General features: G+C 41.5%; 1 protein-coding gene across 3 annotated transcripts in view; it reads right to left on the minus strand.

The window, feature by feature from the left end:
- Positions 1-2731: 2731 nt before the first annotated feature.
- Positions 2732-17672, minus strand: part of ppih (peptidylprolyl isomerase H (cyclophilin H)) — a 39573-nt gene continuing 24632 nt past the window's right edge. The window contains exons 1-9 of one of the 3 annotated variants that reach the window (XM_035741043.1): positions 17601-17665; positions 16077-16141; positions 15799-15822; positions 8239-8283; positions 7850-7892; positions 7400-7492; positions 7135-7222; positions 7002-7042; positions 2732-3506 (exon numbers count right to left, since the gene is read on the minus strand). In XM_035741043.1, the coding sequence (XP_035596936.1) occupies positions 3438-3506; positions 7002-7042; positions 7135-7222; positions 7400-7492; positions 7850-7892; positions 8239-8283; positions 15799-15822; positions 16077-16141; positions 17601-17618 (486 nt within the window). In that variant the 5' untranslated portion in view covers positions 17619-17665 and the 3' untranslated portion in view covers positions 2732-3437. Of the gene's footprint in view, positions 3507-7001; positions 7043-7134; positions 7223-7399; positions 7493-7849; positions 7893-8238; positions 8284-15798; positions 15823-16076; positions 16142-16496; positions 16710-17600; positions 17666-17672 lie in introns of those variants that run through there. The other 2 variants (XM_035741044.2, XM_035741042.2) reach the window with 2 other exon arrangements.

Genomic DNA, 17672 nt, shown 5'->3' on the forward strand with positions numbered 1-17672 from the left:
TGGCGTCATTAAAACTCGTTTTCAACAACTCCACAAATTTCTTGTTAACAGACTATAGTTTTGGCAAGTCGGTTCGGACATCTACTTTGTGCACGACAAGTAATTTTTCCAACAATTGTTTACAGATTATTTCACTTATAATTCACTGTATCACAATTACAGCAAGTCAGAAGTTTACATACACTAAGTTGACTGTGCCTTTAAACAGCTTGGAAAATTCCAGAAAATGATGTCATGGCTTTAGAAGCTTCTGATAGGCTATTTGACATAATTTGAGTCAATTGGAGGTGTGTCTGGATGCATTTCAAGGCCTACCTTCAAACTCCGTACCTCTTTGCTTGACATCATGGGAAATCAAAATAAATCAGCCAAGTCTTCAGAAAAATATTTGTAGACCTCCACAAGTCTGGTTCATCCTTGGGAGCAATTTCCAAACGCCTGAAGGTACCATGTTCATCTGTACAAACAATAGTACGCAAGTATAAACACCATGGGACCACGCAGCCATCACACCGCTCAGGAAGGAGACGCGTTCTGTCTCCTAGAGATAATCCCAGAACAACAGCAAAAGGACCTTGTGAAGATGCTGGAGGAAACAGGGGCAAAATTATCTATATCCACAGTAAAATGAATCCTATTTCGGCATAACCTGAAAGGCCACTCAGCAAGGAAGAAGCCACTGCTCCAAAACCGCCACAAAAAGCCAGACTACAGTTTGCAACTGCACATGGGGACAAAGATCATACTTTTTGGAGAAATATCCTTTGGTCTGATGAAACAAAAATAGAACTGTTTGACAATTATGACCATTGTTATGTTTGGAGGAAAAAGGGGGAGAGGCTTGCAAGCCGAAGAACACCATTCCAACCGTAAAGCACGGGGGTGGCAGCATCATGTTGTGGGGTTGTTTTGCTGCAGGAGGGACTGGTGCACTTCACAAAATAGATGGCATCATGAGGTAGGAATATTATGTGGATATATTGAAGCAACATCTCAAGACATCAGTCAGGAAGTTAAAGCTTGGTTGCAAATGGGTCTTCCAAATGGACAATGACACCAAGCATTCTTCCAAAGTTGTGGCAAAATGGCTTAAGGACAACAAAGTCAAGGTATTGGAGTGGCCATCAAAAAGCTCTGACCTCAACCTATAGAACATTTGTTTGCAGAACTGAAAAAGCATGTGCGAGCAAGGAGGCCTACAAACCTGACTCAATTACACCAGCTCTATCAGCAGGAATGGGCCAAAATTCACCCAACTTATTGTGGGAAGCTTGTGGAAGGCTTCCAAAACATTTGACCCAAGTTAAACAATTTAAATACCAATTGAGTGTATGCACACTTCTGACCCACTGGGAATGTGATGAAAGAAATGAAAGAAATAAAAGCTGAAATATATTCTCTTTACTATTATTCTGATATTTCACATTCTTAAAATAAAGTGGTGATCCTAACTGACCTAAGACAGGGAATCTTTACTAGGATTAAATGTCAGGAATTGTGAAAAAAATATTTTAAATCTATTTGGCTATGGGTGTATGTAAACTTCTGACTTCAACTGTATGTGAAGCGTTTCTCTTTAGTCTGTAGCAGCACCAAGAGGCGTTTCTATCCAAAAAGATTTGGCTCATTTTCAAAGGAAGGGACTTGAGTTTCCTATCAACAATATATCTCAAATCAAACAAACCCAACAGTCATACTTGAGTAAAAGTAAAGAGAAAATAACTCAAGTAAAATTCACACAGACTTTTACTCAAGTCGAATTTTACTAAAAGTATTTGGTTTAAAATGTATAAAAAGTAAAAGTATAAATAATTTTTAAAAATCCTTAAATTGAGTAAACCAGATTGCACCATTTTCTTGTTTTATTCATTTACAGATAGCAACAGGCACCCTCCAACATTCAGGCATAATTTACAAACAAAGAATGTGTGTTTAGTGAGTCCGCTAGATCAAGAGGCAGTAGGGATGACCAAGGATGTTTGGTTGATAAGTGCGTGAATTGGACAAATGTCCTGTCCTGCTAAGCATTCAAAATGTAACGAGTACTTTTGGGTGTCAAGGAAAATGTATGGAGTAAAAAGTACAATATTTTCTTAGGAAATGTAGTGAAGTAAAAGTAGTCAAAAATATAAATAGGAAAGTACAAATACCCCAAAGTAGTACATTAAAGTATTTTTACTTAAGTACTTTACACCACTGCTAAATTGTCATCATTGTCCTCGATTAAAATCCAACATGTAAAAGGATCCACTTGCCAGTGTGGTAGACTAGACAGCCAGCCAACCCAAGCCTGAGTGTGAAACAGCCCCAAACCACCCATCTTTTGTCATGTTAATGTCCCGCTGGCATGGTTTATGAGTACTGGTTGATGTGTGAAGAGCCTGTTGTTAATGGTCGGACCCTGTTGTCACACACAAAGACGGCCTTTAACATTGACCCCAGAAGCCTCCCACCAAGCCCCCCAAAAACTCTTCCTGCTCCATAAGAGAGCCGAGCTCCATCTGAAAGGATTCTTTTGTACTGGGAGGGAAAGGGTCCAAGGCGAGTTCAGGCGTGGGGGTTGGGAAGCGTATTTTCTTTAAATCCCGTTTTAAAAAAGGTCAGATTTTGTCCAACTTATAGTCCATCCATTACCTGAGGAACTTTGTGAATGCCTTTGAGATGGCTTCTCAACCCTAATATATAATACCGTTCATCAGTTTAAATGTCTTAATAAATTAGAATACCAGCGTAGTTGACAAAGAAGTAAATTTATTATACCTGACAAATTGATAAACCTCAATATTGTCCATATGTGGAATCTATTCCGTTTAGGCTATAAGAAAACTCAATGTCTTGTTACTCACATACATTGTTGGTGGGGGATACCAAATAATTGTTGAAAACCTGACATTTTGAAAAACAACTACTGAACAAAACCACTGCACCAAAAAGCACATTTATATTATCCATTTATAAAAAGGCAACAGATTCCATACAAAACATTGAATTTCCAATAATTGTTATTCATAGCTAGGCATTGAGAAAACATTTGAGTAAGCTACAGTAGTCTATACAATACCTAGTGAGTTATCGAATTACACATAGGAAATGTATCGATTGGTGATACTTTGAACTGAAACATTTTTTTTTGAAAAGGAGTAATGAGGCTCAAGTCTAGTTGATGTCCAAGATGTCTTACATCCTAGATTTACAGTCTCTGAATTTTAACGACTCAAGCAATGCAAAAGTGTTGGCAATTTGTATAGCTTTACTATTCATAGGAGACGTCATGATTGTGTGGCAAACTGACAGACTGACTTCCACTCAACTTACAGAAGTAAACAGAATTTGGTTGATGTCTATTGAGCGCAAACATGGGAGAAGAACACACGTATTCAAGTACAAAAAGAGGTTGTGTGTCTGTCCTAAAAAATAAACTTGCCCTGTAAGTTGAGTCACATTTCCCCACACTGAGCTATGAGGATGGGAAGCTTGGGCTTGTTGTTTGGGCCGGTAGGAACGTTCTGTGGGAAAGAAGAGTCCAGATAACGTTCAATATAACATTCTAAAATGGTAGTCATTTCTACACTACGACATTTGTTGGAGACCAAATTAGGGTTGTGATTCTACTACCAGCAATAGATGTACTGTATACAAATAATTGTGACGTATATTAATCAGATGGTTGTTGCAAACAGCTTGGGACCGGTGACAGATATTCTCATATCTAAACTGTGTGTACTCTGAAGTGTAGAAGGGTTGAGGTTAAACTAAGACCCCCCCCCCAGATTAAAGACCGACTATACAACAACATATATATGTCTGATTAATGATTCCACATGTTTTTCTGCTGCTCATTATGAAAAATAAGATTTTTAAGATTTTGGTCTTGGGGATGTGGTACGGTTTGGATGTGTTTAGTTCGCTTTATTGTACCCTGGCAGTTGTTTTTTGTCATTGAGGCACAGTAGCAACAACATAATCACTACCACTTCCTCAAAAACAGTTAGAATTAATCTAAGCTAAATCATGAAATCTGTCATTTTGACATTTTTGCAGAGGTCTTAGTCACACAATTTCATATCTAGCTAGGTGTTTGGTGCAGTATTTCTCAAGTTAAAAACATTTGTATAAAAAAAAGTGCACTGCAGACAGTATGGAGTCAGCTGCTGCTAGCTGCGCTCAGGACTGATTTCTGAGAACGTCTACAACTTCATCAGCAGCAAGCTGTTAAACTATCGTAAATAAAGCACAAGCTGCTACCCGCTGTGTATCAGTGCCCAAAAATCACTAGCTTGCAAGCAACGTTCCATCGCTGTTTGTCAATGAAGCTAGCTAGTAGCTGCCCAAGTTAGCTAAATTAGCTTATCATGCAACGTGTGCGCTTCGGTGCCGTTGAGTTTTTATACAACTTTCTCACTATCTATTACTAGAGTATGTGTCTGTCTGGCAGTGTTTCATTGCAGATCATGTTACAAAACAGGTTGCGGCAGGACACAAAATGCTTGCAAATGATTTTAGACTTTTTTTTATATTGACAAGTGGCAGTTGATATAAGTGCACATCGTCTCAATTGTCATTCAGCCCAAAATAGTGTCAGACTGAAGTGCTCACTATGAAACACACCAGGAAGTGGCCACTCCATAAAGGGCTAAGGGCCCAGTGTTCTTTCAACATAACATTGGCGACGTGTTGTCTTATGTAAACAGGTCCAAGTCCAAGGCGCTGTGTAATGGGCAGGCCTGTCTCAGTGTCTGTGGAGGTTCACTGCTATGATTGAATAAAGCGCAATAAATGCAGCTGTTTCACTGTGCATGAAAATTCTCCCTAGGCGTTAAAATCCTATGATAGTAGGCATGATTGTAATCCAAACCAAAACCTCATGTATCGTGATGACCTCGATTACACAAATCTCACCAAACTATGTTTTGGAGTATACGGACTCAATAACCAAAATGAACCTACTTACACTTTTTAGTCCATTTTGGTTCTGGAATAACTTTTTCTAACTAATATCAATGCCACATAAGCCATTTTCAGATAAATTAGTGTTTGCGTTCAGTTGCCCTTTAAGCCTAGTCCTGAACTAACAAGCAAACTCAATGGAGAATTCTCTGTAGTCCAGGGCCAGGCTTAATCTGTGTCGAGAAAACAGCCCCAATGTTATTTAGATCTACTAAGCGACTAATTCAGATGATAAATTAGCCTTGTTATTCTCTAGCACAGTCAAGGACTCAATAATCCAATACCATGTAATCCAAGGTTAAAACATGGCTCTGAAATCACGTTTCTAAATCTGGATTATCTAAGAACAGTATTCCCTGCTTCTACTTCCATGGAACCCACCGGCCCTTAAAGTTTGATCTTTGTTGAGGATCATCATTATACAGTGAAGGAAAAAAGTATTTGATCCCCTGCTGATTTTGTATGTTTGCCCTCTGACAAAGAAATGATCAGTCTATAACTGTAATGGTAGGTTTATTTGAACAGTGAGAGACAGAATAACAACAACAAAAATCAGAAAACCGCATGTCAAAAATGTTATAAATTGATTTGCATTTTAATGAGGGAAATAAGTATTTGACCCCCTCTCAATCAGAAAGATTTCTGGCTCCCAGGTGTCTTTTATACAGGTAACGAGCTGAGATTAGGAGCACAATCTCAGTTTGTTACCTGTATAAAATACACCTGTCCACAGATGCAATCAATCAGATTCCAAACTCTCCACCATGGCCAAGACCAAAGAGCACTCCAAGGATGTCAGGGACAAGATTGTAGACCTATACAAGGCTGGAATGGTCTACAAGACCATCGCCAAGCAGCTTGGTGAGAAGGTGACAACAGTTGGTGCGATTATTCGCAAATGGAAGAAACACAAAAGAACTGTCAATCTCCCTCGGCCTGGGGCTCCATGCAAGATCTCACCTAGTGGAGTTGCAATGATCATGAGAACGGTGAGGAATCAGCCCAGAACTACACCGGAGTATCTGGTCAATGATCAAGGCCGCTGCGACTATAGTCACCAAAAAAACAATTGGTAACACACTACGCCGTGAAGGACTGAAATCCTGCAGCGCCCGCAAAAGTTCCCCCTGCTCAAGAAAACACATATACATGCCCGTCTGAAGTTTGCCAATGAACATCTGAATGATTCAGAGGACAACTGGGTGAAAGTGTTGTGGTCAGATGAGACCAAAATGGAGCTCTTTGGCATCAACTCAACTCACCGTGTTTGGAGGAGGAGGAATGCTGCCTATGACCCCAAGAACACCATCCCCACCCTCAAACATGGAGGTGGAAACACTATGCTTTGGGGGTGTTTTTCTCTAAGGTGACAGGACAACTTCACAGCATCAAAGGAACGATGGACGGGGCCATGTACCATCAAATCTTGGGTGAGAACCTCCTTCCCTCAGCCAGGGCATTGGAAATGGGTCGTGGATGGGTATTTCAGCATGACAATGACCCAAAACACACGGCCAAGGAAACATAAGAGTGGCTCAAGAAGAAGCCCATTAAGGTCCTGGAGTGGCCTAGCCAGTCTCCAGACCTTAATCCCATAGAAAATCTGTGGAGGGAGCTGTCGGTTCGAGTTGCCAAACGTCAGCCTCGAAACCTTAATGACTTAAAGAAGAACTGCAAAGAGGAGTGGGACAAAATCTCTCCTGAGATCTGTGCAAACCTGGTGGCCAACTACAACAAACGTCTGACCTCTGTGATTGCCAACAAGGGTTTTGCCACGAAGTACTAAATCATGTTTTGCAGAGGGGTCAAATACTTATTTCCATCATTAAAAGTCAAATCAATTTAGAACATTTTTGACATGCGTTTTTCTGGATTTTTGTTGTTGTTATTCTGTCTCTCACTGTACAAATAAACCTACCATCAAAATTATAGACTGATCATTAATTACTTTGTCAGTGGGCAACCGTACAAATCAGCAGGGGATCGAATACAGCCCCCCCCTCACTGTATATCTTGCCCTGGGCACAAACCCTTATCAAATTAAGAGCTTTTACCTCAATTTTTCTCATGACGAGCAAGCCGTCGACCACTTTCCCTGAAATGTCGAAATACAATATTTCATGAGCCAAATACACATACAACATGTTAAATCTTATCCATTGTAATCCACAATATAGTAATACTAACCGAAGACCACATGCTTTCCATCTAGCCAGTCACATTTCGTACAGGTAATGAAAAACTGACAGCCATTGGTTCCGGGGCCACTGTTTGCCTGCAGAGGACGGATTGGAGGGTTATTACCGGATGCTTCACCTACATCAACCAATAACATCAGTTATAATCTATGTCTATTCATATCAAGGTTTAAATGTCTCCAATGGAACATGTGTGTATGAACAGCAGTGTGTGCGCATACGTGTGAGTTTTTGTCTGAAATAAAAAAAGGTACCATGGATAGGAGGCCAGGGGCAGAGTGCTTCATTCTAAAGTTTTCATCTGCAAATGGTCCTCTGTAGATGCTGCAGATACCTGTCCCGTCGCCCTACAGGTGCACCACAGGGTCAAGGGAAAAAAAGGAGGACAAATTAGATTAGAAGTAGAATGTAATGCTAATGTATTGGTAATTTAATACAGAGTCCAGAGTCGCAGAGAGCGATAGCCCGCCAAGCCCGCTACATATTTCGCACCGTATTTAATTGACTTATCGAATAGCAGATATGTGCCGGCTTCCAACTCCGTAGCACACTGTTACAGTTGGGTACATGAGACAGTTAACCAGCACCGCAGTGCAGATAAAGGACATGCTGCAAAAAAGTAGTTATAACGGCAGAAACTAACAGTTTGGCTGGAATTCTAAAAGAACAAATCAGAAACAACAAAGAGCAGTGAATTGACTTACATTTACAAAGTCCCCGCCTTGGATCATGAAGTCCTTTATCACCCTAGTAGAGGAGGCAATAAAATAAACATTAAAACTGGCAACAGACTGAGGAGCTTTTTATCTAACAATCAAATTCAATTATACAAAAATATTCATATTGTATCTTACCAAATCATAACACGTAAGAATGTGCTTGCGAACAAAAGCATTACCAACACAAAGACACTAAACACCCCATCAAGATATAGGTTTTATGGATTCAATAATTACTTAATATGCATGTTGTTGCTTCTTAGAGACCATGCCTAGCCTATCACAATATCCATTATTGTGATTTGATGTCAGATCAAAAATATATGTAAAGTAACACTTGTCACATCTTCTTCCATCATCCCACTCAAGCATACCTGTGGAAGGTGCAGCCTTTAAATCCGATAGGGACACCATCTTTTCTGTAGAAGAGAGTTTGTACAGATAAATTAACATGGTACTTACTGCCTCCTTTGCTGTATTGATATAAAAGTCAGCAGAGTATACAGAAAGCCTCTAAAGTTTAAAGGAAGGCTAGTTCACCAAAACTTTTTTTTTTTTTAGATTTAGCTCCTTTTACACCTCCAAGTCAGCGCTAGGTAGTTAAAGATAGCGCATTCACATGAAAATTAATAAACATTACGTTTCACAAACCAGACATATTACTGTTCACTTGGAAATATACCGTCGCTAGTGAAAGTCTACGCAGCCCATGCTGCCTTAAAATGAAAATAAATGCAATTTTTTCTTACGGCACATTTTCAAATTGAAAGAAAAATTATAGAAAATGTTGGGAAATTATATAAAACTCAAATATCTTAACTGGGTCTTCACACCATAGAGTTAATACTAGGTGGAATCTAACTTAATTTATTTAACCTTTATTTAACTAGGCAAGTCAGTTAAAGAACAAATTCTTATTTCCAATGACTTTTTTTATTTATTTTATTTTATTTCACCTTTATTTAACCAGGTAGGCTAGTTGAGAACAAGTTCTCATTTGCAACTGCGACCTGGCCAAGATAAAGCATAGCAGTGTGAACAGACAACACAGAGTTACACATGGAGTAAACAATTAACAAGTCAATAACACAGTAGAAAAAAAAGGGGAATCTATATACAATGTGTGCAAAAGGCATGAGGAGGTAGGCGAATAATTACAATATTGCAGATTAACACTGGAGTGATAAATGATCAGATGATCATGTACAGGTAGAGATATTGGTGTGCAAAAGAGCAGAAAAGTAAATAAATAAAAACTGTGGGGATGAGGTAGGTGAAAATGGGTGGGCTATTTACCAGTAGATTATGTACAGCTGCAGCGATCGGTTAGCTGCTCAGATAGCTGATGTTTGAAGTTGGTGAGGGAGATAAAAGTCTCCAACTTCAGCGATTTTTGCAATTCGTTCCAGTCACAGAAAACGTACTGGAACGAAAGGCGGCCGAATGAGGTGTTGGCTTTAGGGATGATCAGTGAGATACACCTGCTGGAGCGCGTGCTACGGATGGGTGTTGCCATCGTGACCAGTGAACTGAGATAAGGCGGAGCTTTACCTAGCATGGCCTTGTAGATGACCTGGAGCCATTGGGTCTGGCAACGAATATGTAGCGAGGGCCAGCCGACTAGAGCATACAAGTCGCAGTGGTGGGTAGTATAAGGTGCTTTAGTGACAAAACGGATGGCACTGTGATAAACTGCATCCAGTTTGCTGAGTAGAGTGTTGGAAGCAATTTTGTAGATGACATCGCCGAAGTCGAGGATCGGTAGGATAGTCAGTTTTACTAGGGTAAGCTTGGCAGCATGAGTGAAGGAGGCTTTGTTGCGGAATAGAAAGCCGACTCTTGATTTGATTTTCGATTGGAGATGTTTGATATGGGTCTGGAAGGAGAGTTTGCAGTCTAGCCAGACACCTAGGTACTTATAGGTGTCCACATATTCAAGGTCGGAACCATCCAGTGTGGTGATGCTAGTCGGGCATGCGGGTGCAGGCAGCGATCGGTTGAAAAGCATGCATTTGGTTTTACTAGCGTTTAAGAGCAGTTGGAGGCCACGGAAGGAGTGTTCTATGGCATTGAAGCTCGTTTGGAGGTTAGATAGCACAGTGTCCAATGACGGGCCGAAAGTATATAGAATGGTGTCGTCTGCGTAGAGGTGGATCAGGGAATCGCCCGCAGCAAGAGCAACATCATTGATATATACAGAGAAAAGAGTCGGCCCGAGAATTGAACCCTGTGGCACCCCCATAGAGACTGCCAGAGGACCGGACAGCATGCCCTCCGATTTGACACACTGAACTCTGTCTGCAAAGTAATTGGTGAACCAGGCAAGGCAGTCATCGAAAAACCGAGGCTACTGAGCCTGCCGATAAGAATATGGTGATTGACAGAGTCGAAAGCCTTGGCAAGGTCGATGAAGACGGCTGCACAGTACTGTCTTTTATCGATGGCGGTTATGATGTCGTTTAGTACCTTGAGTGTGGCTGAGGTGCACCCGTGACCGGCTCGGAAACCAGATTGCATAGCGGAGAAGGTACGGTGGGATTCGAGATGGTTAGTGACCTGTTTGTTGACTTGGCTTTCGAAGACCTTAGATAGGCAGGGCAGAATGGATATAGGTCTGTAACAGTTTGGGTCCAGGGTGTCTCCCCCTTTGAAGAGGGGGATGACTGCGGCAGCTTTCAATCCTTGGGGATCTCCGATTGAAGAGGTTGAACAGGCTGGTAATAGGGGTTGACAATGGCGGAGGATAGTTTCAGAAATAGAGCAGATTGTCAAGCCCAGCACGGGTCCAGGTTTTGCAGCTCTTTCAGAACATCTGCTATCTGGATCTGGAGAGGCTTGGGAGAAGGCGTGGGAGAAGGAGGATAGCTGTTGGCCGAGGAAAGAGGCGGAAGGCATGGCCACAGAAACGCTTGTTGAAGTTCTCGATAATCATGGATTTGTCGGTGGTGAGGGGCCTCAGTGCAGTGGGCAGCTGGGAGGAGGTGCTCTTGTTCTCCATGGACTTCAGTGTCCCAGAACTTTTTAGTTTCATGCAAACTTCTGCCTGAAGAAGCTGGGTCCAGATTGGTTTGACTTCTGAACAGTTGCCCAGCAGTCCGCCACAGGATGTTTTTGTGCTTCGAGGGCATCAGGTCTGGGTCCAGGCTTTTGTTCTTAGTTCTGCATTTTTCAGAACATCTGCATCCTCAACTAACTGAGGTCAATGTTTCCAGGATACCCAGGCCAGGTCGATTAGAACCTGCTCACAGAAGAGGCTTGGGGGGTGGTCGTTTGACTGCGGCACCGTGGGAGATGAGGAGTGGTCGCTGAGAGTTGAAGACAGCGGAGGTGTATTTGGAGGGCCAGGGGGAGCTGAGGTGCCCTTGCTTACAGAGTTAGGGTTGTACCTGGTGGGGTAGGAGTGAGGGCTAGCTTAGATTGTAGGAGGTTAAGCATATCCCGTCACCTAACAGAACAAACTCTGAAGCTAGATGGGGGCAAATGGCCAGCACAGCTGGGAGCTGAGGGGGTCGGAGAAACGCTATTTCTGAAGTTCGTAGAACTGTTTGGGTATGGACCTGGAAAGTATGACATTACTTTGCAGGCTCTCTCTGCAGTAGACTGCAACTCCTCCCCCTTTGGCAGTTCTATCTTGACGGAAGATGTTATAGTTGGGTATGGAAATCTCTGAATTTTTGGTGGTCTTCCTGAGCCAGGATTCAGACACGGCAAGGACATCAGGGTTAGCAGTGTGCTAAAGCAGTGAGTAAAACAAACTTAGGGAGGAGGCTTCTGATGTTGACATGCATGAAACCAAGGCTTTTTCGATCACAGAAGTCAACAAATGAGGGTGCCTGGGGACATGCAGGGCCTGGGCTGACGGCCTACCAGTTATTGTGATAGCTGCCAAAGGTGCTTCCACCAACTTTGCATAACTCTCAGGACAACATTTTACCATTTTATTTGTTCAAATTGGTCAAACAGCACATTTTGTTGGGAATCATTGGACCGCAATATTCTCAGATTTCAAGCTGATTTAAATAAGAAGACTCGACCACTTAGGAACACTCAACACCTCTTGGATGCCATTCTGGTGTCTTTGGCATTAAAATGTGTTAATTGTCCTTCTGAAAAACAAAACTCTCAGGAACCAGGTTTCAATCCAACCATTTCATGTGGATGAATTACCTGTAGCATAAAAAAAGTCACGGCTGGGCTGATGGAAACAGGAAATGTCAGTACATATTCATAAATATTGACCGAAAATTTGTTCATTCGACATGGAGGGAACGGAATTCATTACGCAAGAAATGGCAGCGGAAACACCTTTCTGCTGAAATATTAATATAATAACCATCATATTGAAGTAAACTTGAAGTCATGTGATATGTTGTGTGGTGCATGCAGTTTATTAGGCTACAGATTAAATAAATTATCACAGGGTGGTGAGTGTCTTGGTGACATGATGATCTGTTTCTTGGCTGCTGTTTGACAAAAAAAATATATCTAATTCATAATATTCTCATGTAGGCTAGCCCACCCACATTGCATCTGCGAGCTGTTGGCTAGAGCATATGTGCTAAGACCAGAGTGGGCACATTTGCCATTTAACGCAACAGTTTTTGTGACAAAACTAGAGAGTGGAGTTGAAAATGCCCTGGAAAAATATTGAACTTTACATTTTCATTCAGTACATGAAAACCTAAGCAAAAAAAGTACATTTTATGTGCACTACGTCATCACGCACGTTTTTTTATCAACAACAAGTCACTTGGTTATAAACACCACTGGTGGGAAAACGTGCCTATTTTCCTTTATGCAGATGTTTTAATATTTGCAGGAAAATCTGTCACCAATTGGATGGAAACCAAGCTAGGGTTTGGTTTTCAGAAGAATGAGGGGGATTTTCTAACATTTTGATCATCACAAACTCCCCCGTCACTGCCGGTGACAAGCATACCCATGACATGATGCTGCCTCCACAATACTGTGACACTGTGCGTTACAGGGAAGACATCCTCCTCCCTCATGTGGTACCCTTCCTGCAGGCTCATCCTGACATGACCCTCCAGCATGACAATGCCACCAGCCATACTGCTCGTTCTGTGTGTGATTTCCTGCAAGACAGGAATGTCAGTGTTCTGCCATGGCCAGCGAAGAGTCCGGATCTCAATCCCATTGAGCACGTCTGGGACCTGTTGGATCGGAGGGTGGGCTAGGGCCATTCCCCTCAGAAAGACTTGCAGGTGCCTTGGTGGAAAAGTGGAGTAACATCTCACAGCAAGAACTGGCTAATCTTGTGCAATCCATGAGGAAAAGACTGTTACTTTGATTTTGACCCCCCCCTCTTGTTCAGGGACACATTATTCCATTTCTGTTAGTCACATGTCTGTGGAACTTGTTCAGTTTGTGTCTCAGTTGCTGAATCTTATGTTCATACAAATATTTACACATGTTAAGTTTGCTGAAAATAAATGTAGTTGACAGTGAGAGGACGTTTCTTTTTTTACTGAGTTTATATTGTTATTTTTCAGTGGGACAATTACACACATTTGTATGCCAAAGACACACAAAAGTAGCTTTCCAATAGGTGTTGAGTGTTACTAAATGGTCCATTTAAATCTGCTTGAAAATCAGAGACTTACTCCCAACTAAATTTACTAAGCTTTTGCAAAGGGTTGGTAGAATCTTATTCAAAATGGATTCACAGCTGTAAAGGCTGACAAATGAGATTATACCAAGTATTGACTCTGGGGTGTGAAGACCTAATTAATAATAAATAACAAAGATGTCTTGATTATGAAACATTTCTATTACTTGTCTTTCACTTTGAAAATGTGTAGTACTTTTTGATATAATTTTAAGGCAGCAAAATGTGAAGACTGTGAAAGGGGTGTGTAGACTCACTAGGTACTGTACATGCAAATCCTGGTCGAGGGATTCACTTTTACCCTATAGCAGGGGTGCTCAACCATTTGAGAACACACTAATTTCCTAGGTGGAAAAAGTGTGAATGGATATTCTCATTTAACAGCGTAGTAACTAACCCCACCTTGCAGTCCCATACTGTTCAGATTTCTCTTGTTGGCATAGAATTTTAGACGTTTTAAATCTTGTTTCTAAACATTTTGCCATGTCTTATGTGTGTTCATATGATGCCCGAATGACTCAACAAAATAAAATTGAGTGCCCCCTGGGGGTCGAGGGCCCAAGGCACATAATCTGGCCATGCTAACTAGTGTACAATATTTAGATAGATAAATTAGGCTAACCTACCTAGCTAACATGGGCTACTTGATCAATTTTTTCCACCCTTCAAAATATTGTCGGGACCCGTGGTGGTCCCTATTGACCCCATTCTGGGTCCAGATCCGGACAGCGGTCCGTCCGCCTGTTGAGAATGGCTGCCCTAGAGTAATATCACCATGTAGGTTTTTCTTTAGGCTCACTTGTCAGATAGGGGTATGTGTGAGACAGTGTCAAAACAGATTACAAGATACATTTTCAACCATGTTTGAGTTTCAAAATAGATTGATTTTGCAAAACATTAAGAACACCTTCCTAATATTGAGTTGCACCCCCTCTTTTGCCATCAGAAGAGCCTCAATTTGTCGGGCATGGACTCTACAAGGTGTCGAAAGTGTTCCACAGGGATGCTGGTCTATGATAACTCCAATGCTTCCCACAATTGTGTCAAGTATGCTGGATCTCCTTTGGGTGGTGGACCATTCTTGATACAAAACGGGAAACTGTTGAGCGTAAAAAACCCAGCAGCGTTGCAGTTCTTGGCACACTCAAACCGGTGTGTCTGGCACCTACTACCATACCCCGTTTAAAAGGCACTGAAATCTTTTGTCTTGCCCATTCACCCTCTGAATGGCACACATACACAATCCGTGTCTCAAATTGTCTCCAGGCTTAAAAATCCTTCTTTAGCCAGTCTCCTCCCCTTCATCTACACACTGATTGAAGAGGATTTAACAGGTGACATCAATAACGGATCATAGCTTTCACCTGGAATTACGTGGCCAGTCTGTGTCATGGAAAGCTGTACTGTACACTCCGTGTTTATTTAGAATAAAGTACTCATCCTTTTTTATTATTTCACATCACAGTAATATTTACTGATGTAAAATAGACAAGGGGTTTACCTTTTAGCTAATAGAGTTTGACTAATGACAATGACAAATTATTCTTGCAGTTTTTCCCCAAGAATGCCTGAATATATCTTGTACAGTCATCATAAAGACTCATTGTTTGTCTCCATAGTTGGAATGTTAGAGTTGCTGTCTGTGGGATTGTTTCTCTTCCCTCAGAAAAGCACTATGCAAACTGCAATTAAAAACAGCAATTAACACAAATGGTTGAATGCCTAAAGAACAAGTCGAAAGGAAAAGAGAGAGAGGTTGTGGTCTGATTCCCCACCATTCTCATATTAGGGTGCACAGGTTACGTATTTTGCAGAGTTGACACATCTCAAAGGAACTTGCCCGACTACTGTCTTTTAATTTGTGCTCAACAGCCTAAACAATAAGTGAAAAGGGACATTTACCACAATTAAAACACCTGTACAGAGGAAAAAAATAACACTCTATACACCTATTCCACTAAGTGGACACCATGGCCAGTGAACAGGCAACAGGTACATTTAAAAAAAATCAAATACCGCACTCTCTTCAAGGGTGATGGGGTGACTATGCTAGTTAGGTGTCAGGAAGATAAATGGGAAGGGTTCTACAGCTCCAGTAGATGGCGTTATGAAGCCAACACCTTAACCTGATAGATACTTGTGTCAAGTGAACAATAAAATCTCTCCTGACTACAGCCTTTCATAGTGACTGTGCTTGTAACGGTGGTAGTACATGGGTACAGTTGGGTGGTCAGAGCGAGTAGATCAGCAAGTGTACCAGGGATCAATATATAGCCTACTCTAGTGTCCATAGAGATGCCCTTACCTGAATTCCCCTGTGCAGAACTGCCTGTAAAAGACAAAATAAATAATTTATTCATTGGAAGGGCAAAAATCACCTCTACTAATCATCTCTAACAAATCTTTAATAATTCAGGATGGTGCAATTTACTAAACATTGCAGATATGTCAGAGGCATGTCTCTTCTACAGAATAATTTTCTATCCGACATTCTACAACATTATGCCATACTGAATGTGGACTTGATGTGACAGGGCATGATTTTGCACTAGGAAGTCATGAAATTTGTTTAGGTAAAATTACCGAAAGTTCTCAGCCGTCTTTGGAACCACATCGGCAAAGAGTTCTACCTTCATTCTCCCAACTTCCTGGAAAACAGTAAGTCAAAAGGGCGTACTTCTGTAAACACTCCACATGCAAATATTGACAGGACACAACAATAGTCATCACCTTGCTCGACCGGGTTTTGAAAGCCGCTTTTGCCCACATTCACATTTCCCGGTATGCTTAACAATTAGTATTTCTAAACTACATTCATTGTTCTGCGTGAGAAATGGTTTCCTGGAAGCAATGTCAAATGTATATGACAAAACATAGTATCTATATCGTTTGACCAAAGAACTTCTGGTTTCTTGTATTCAACAATATTTTGTCATCATATCATACTCACATGGTAAGACACTTTACTCAAATTAAATGACTAATAGGCTACTTAATGAATACCTGTTCCCACTGGATTAATTAAGGCGTGCCAACTGTAGGGTTGTCATGATACTAGTTGTTATTGAGGTGGGCAACTCCAGTACTCAAATTTTCCATGGCAAAAAGGAAAATAAGAAGCAAACTAAACTCTTTGAAAACCTGCTTTATGTCAAATATTGTCCTACAGCTTTGAAATTCAGCCCCTCTGAAAAGAGCCATTTGTCCCCAAGGCATCCCCGGAGAGCTTCTGTGTTGTTAAACAAATATTGGCGGTGCAGGAGCAGCCTCCACTTAGTCAACACCCAGCACACTTCGATTTTCTCGGTAATTGCCTCAAATCGCCCAGCGGATCCTTTGCGCCATGTATACCGGATAAACCATAAACAGGCTTTTTACACCATGTTATAGGTGTTCCTTTCATCCCTGTTAATTAACCATTTGTTCAGGTTGAGAAAGAAATCTAGACCTGGCCTTTGTTCCCCTTGGAAACAGAACATTCCACTTAACCTGGACTGAAACAAACCACGTGACTCCATAATATTCTGAACATTTACAGGGATCAGCAAGCAAACACTGGCTGGCCTCTAGCTACTCTAATGCAGGGGTTGGGTCACTGAGGTGGTAGGGAGTTCTTTATTGCATTGAACAGACAAGAGTAGATGTGTCTTCCCCCCCTCCTACACCTTACATAGCCCTCAGCCTGCTATGCAAAATAGGCCATTACATAAATGCCCAACCAACATATGCCAACCTATTAGCAGCACGTATCATGAACGTCAAACTACTTTGCCATAATAAAAAAAAACTGTTACCCCGCTCAGGCCATACATTTACAGTACACATGCATTTACAAAACAACAGTTCACAACATGAGGGGGGAGGGGGAGGGGGGGGGCACACCAAATAAAATGGAACTCTAGACCATAACCTTATACTCGATTTTACAGGAATCATTCCTGATGGACGTCTCGGGTTTGAACAGTGTTGTCCCCATATCGGCATCACAGCAGAAGAGCACGTTTGTAAGACAAACAAACATTTCTGCATGATCTTAGTGGTGAACCTTCATCTTCACCCCACCCAAAACCCAACAACAGCCTATTCAAAACTGAGAGAATGTTGTACCTGAGGAGGGAAGGGCATGGAGGGTGGTTGAAGCCGCCAGGTAGAATTACAGGTGTGTCAGGTTGGTTGCAA

Source organism: Oncorhynchus keta, chromosome 28 (assembly GCF_023373465.1).
Source record: "Oncorhynchus keta strain PuntledgeMale-10-30-2019 chromosome 28, Oket_V2, whole genome shotgun sequence".
Classification (NCBI taxonomy): domain Eukaryota; kingdom Metazoa; phylum Chordata; class Actinopteri; order Salmoniformes; family Salmonidae; genus Oncorhynchus; species Oncorhynchus keta.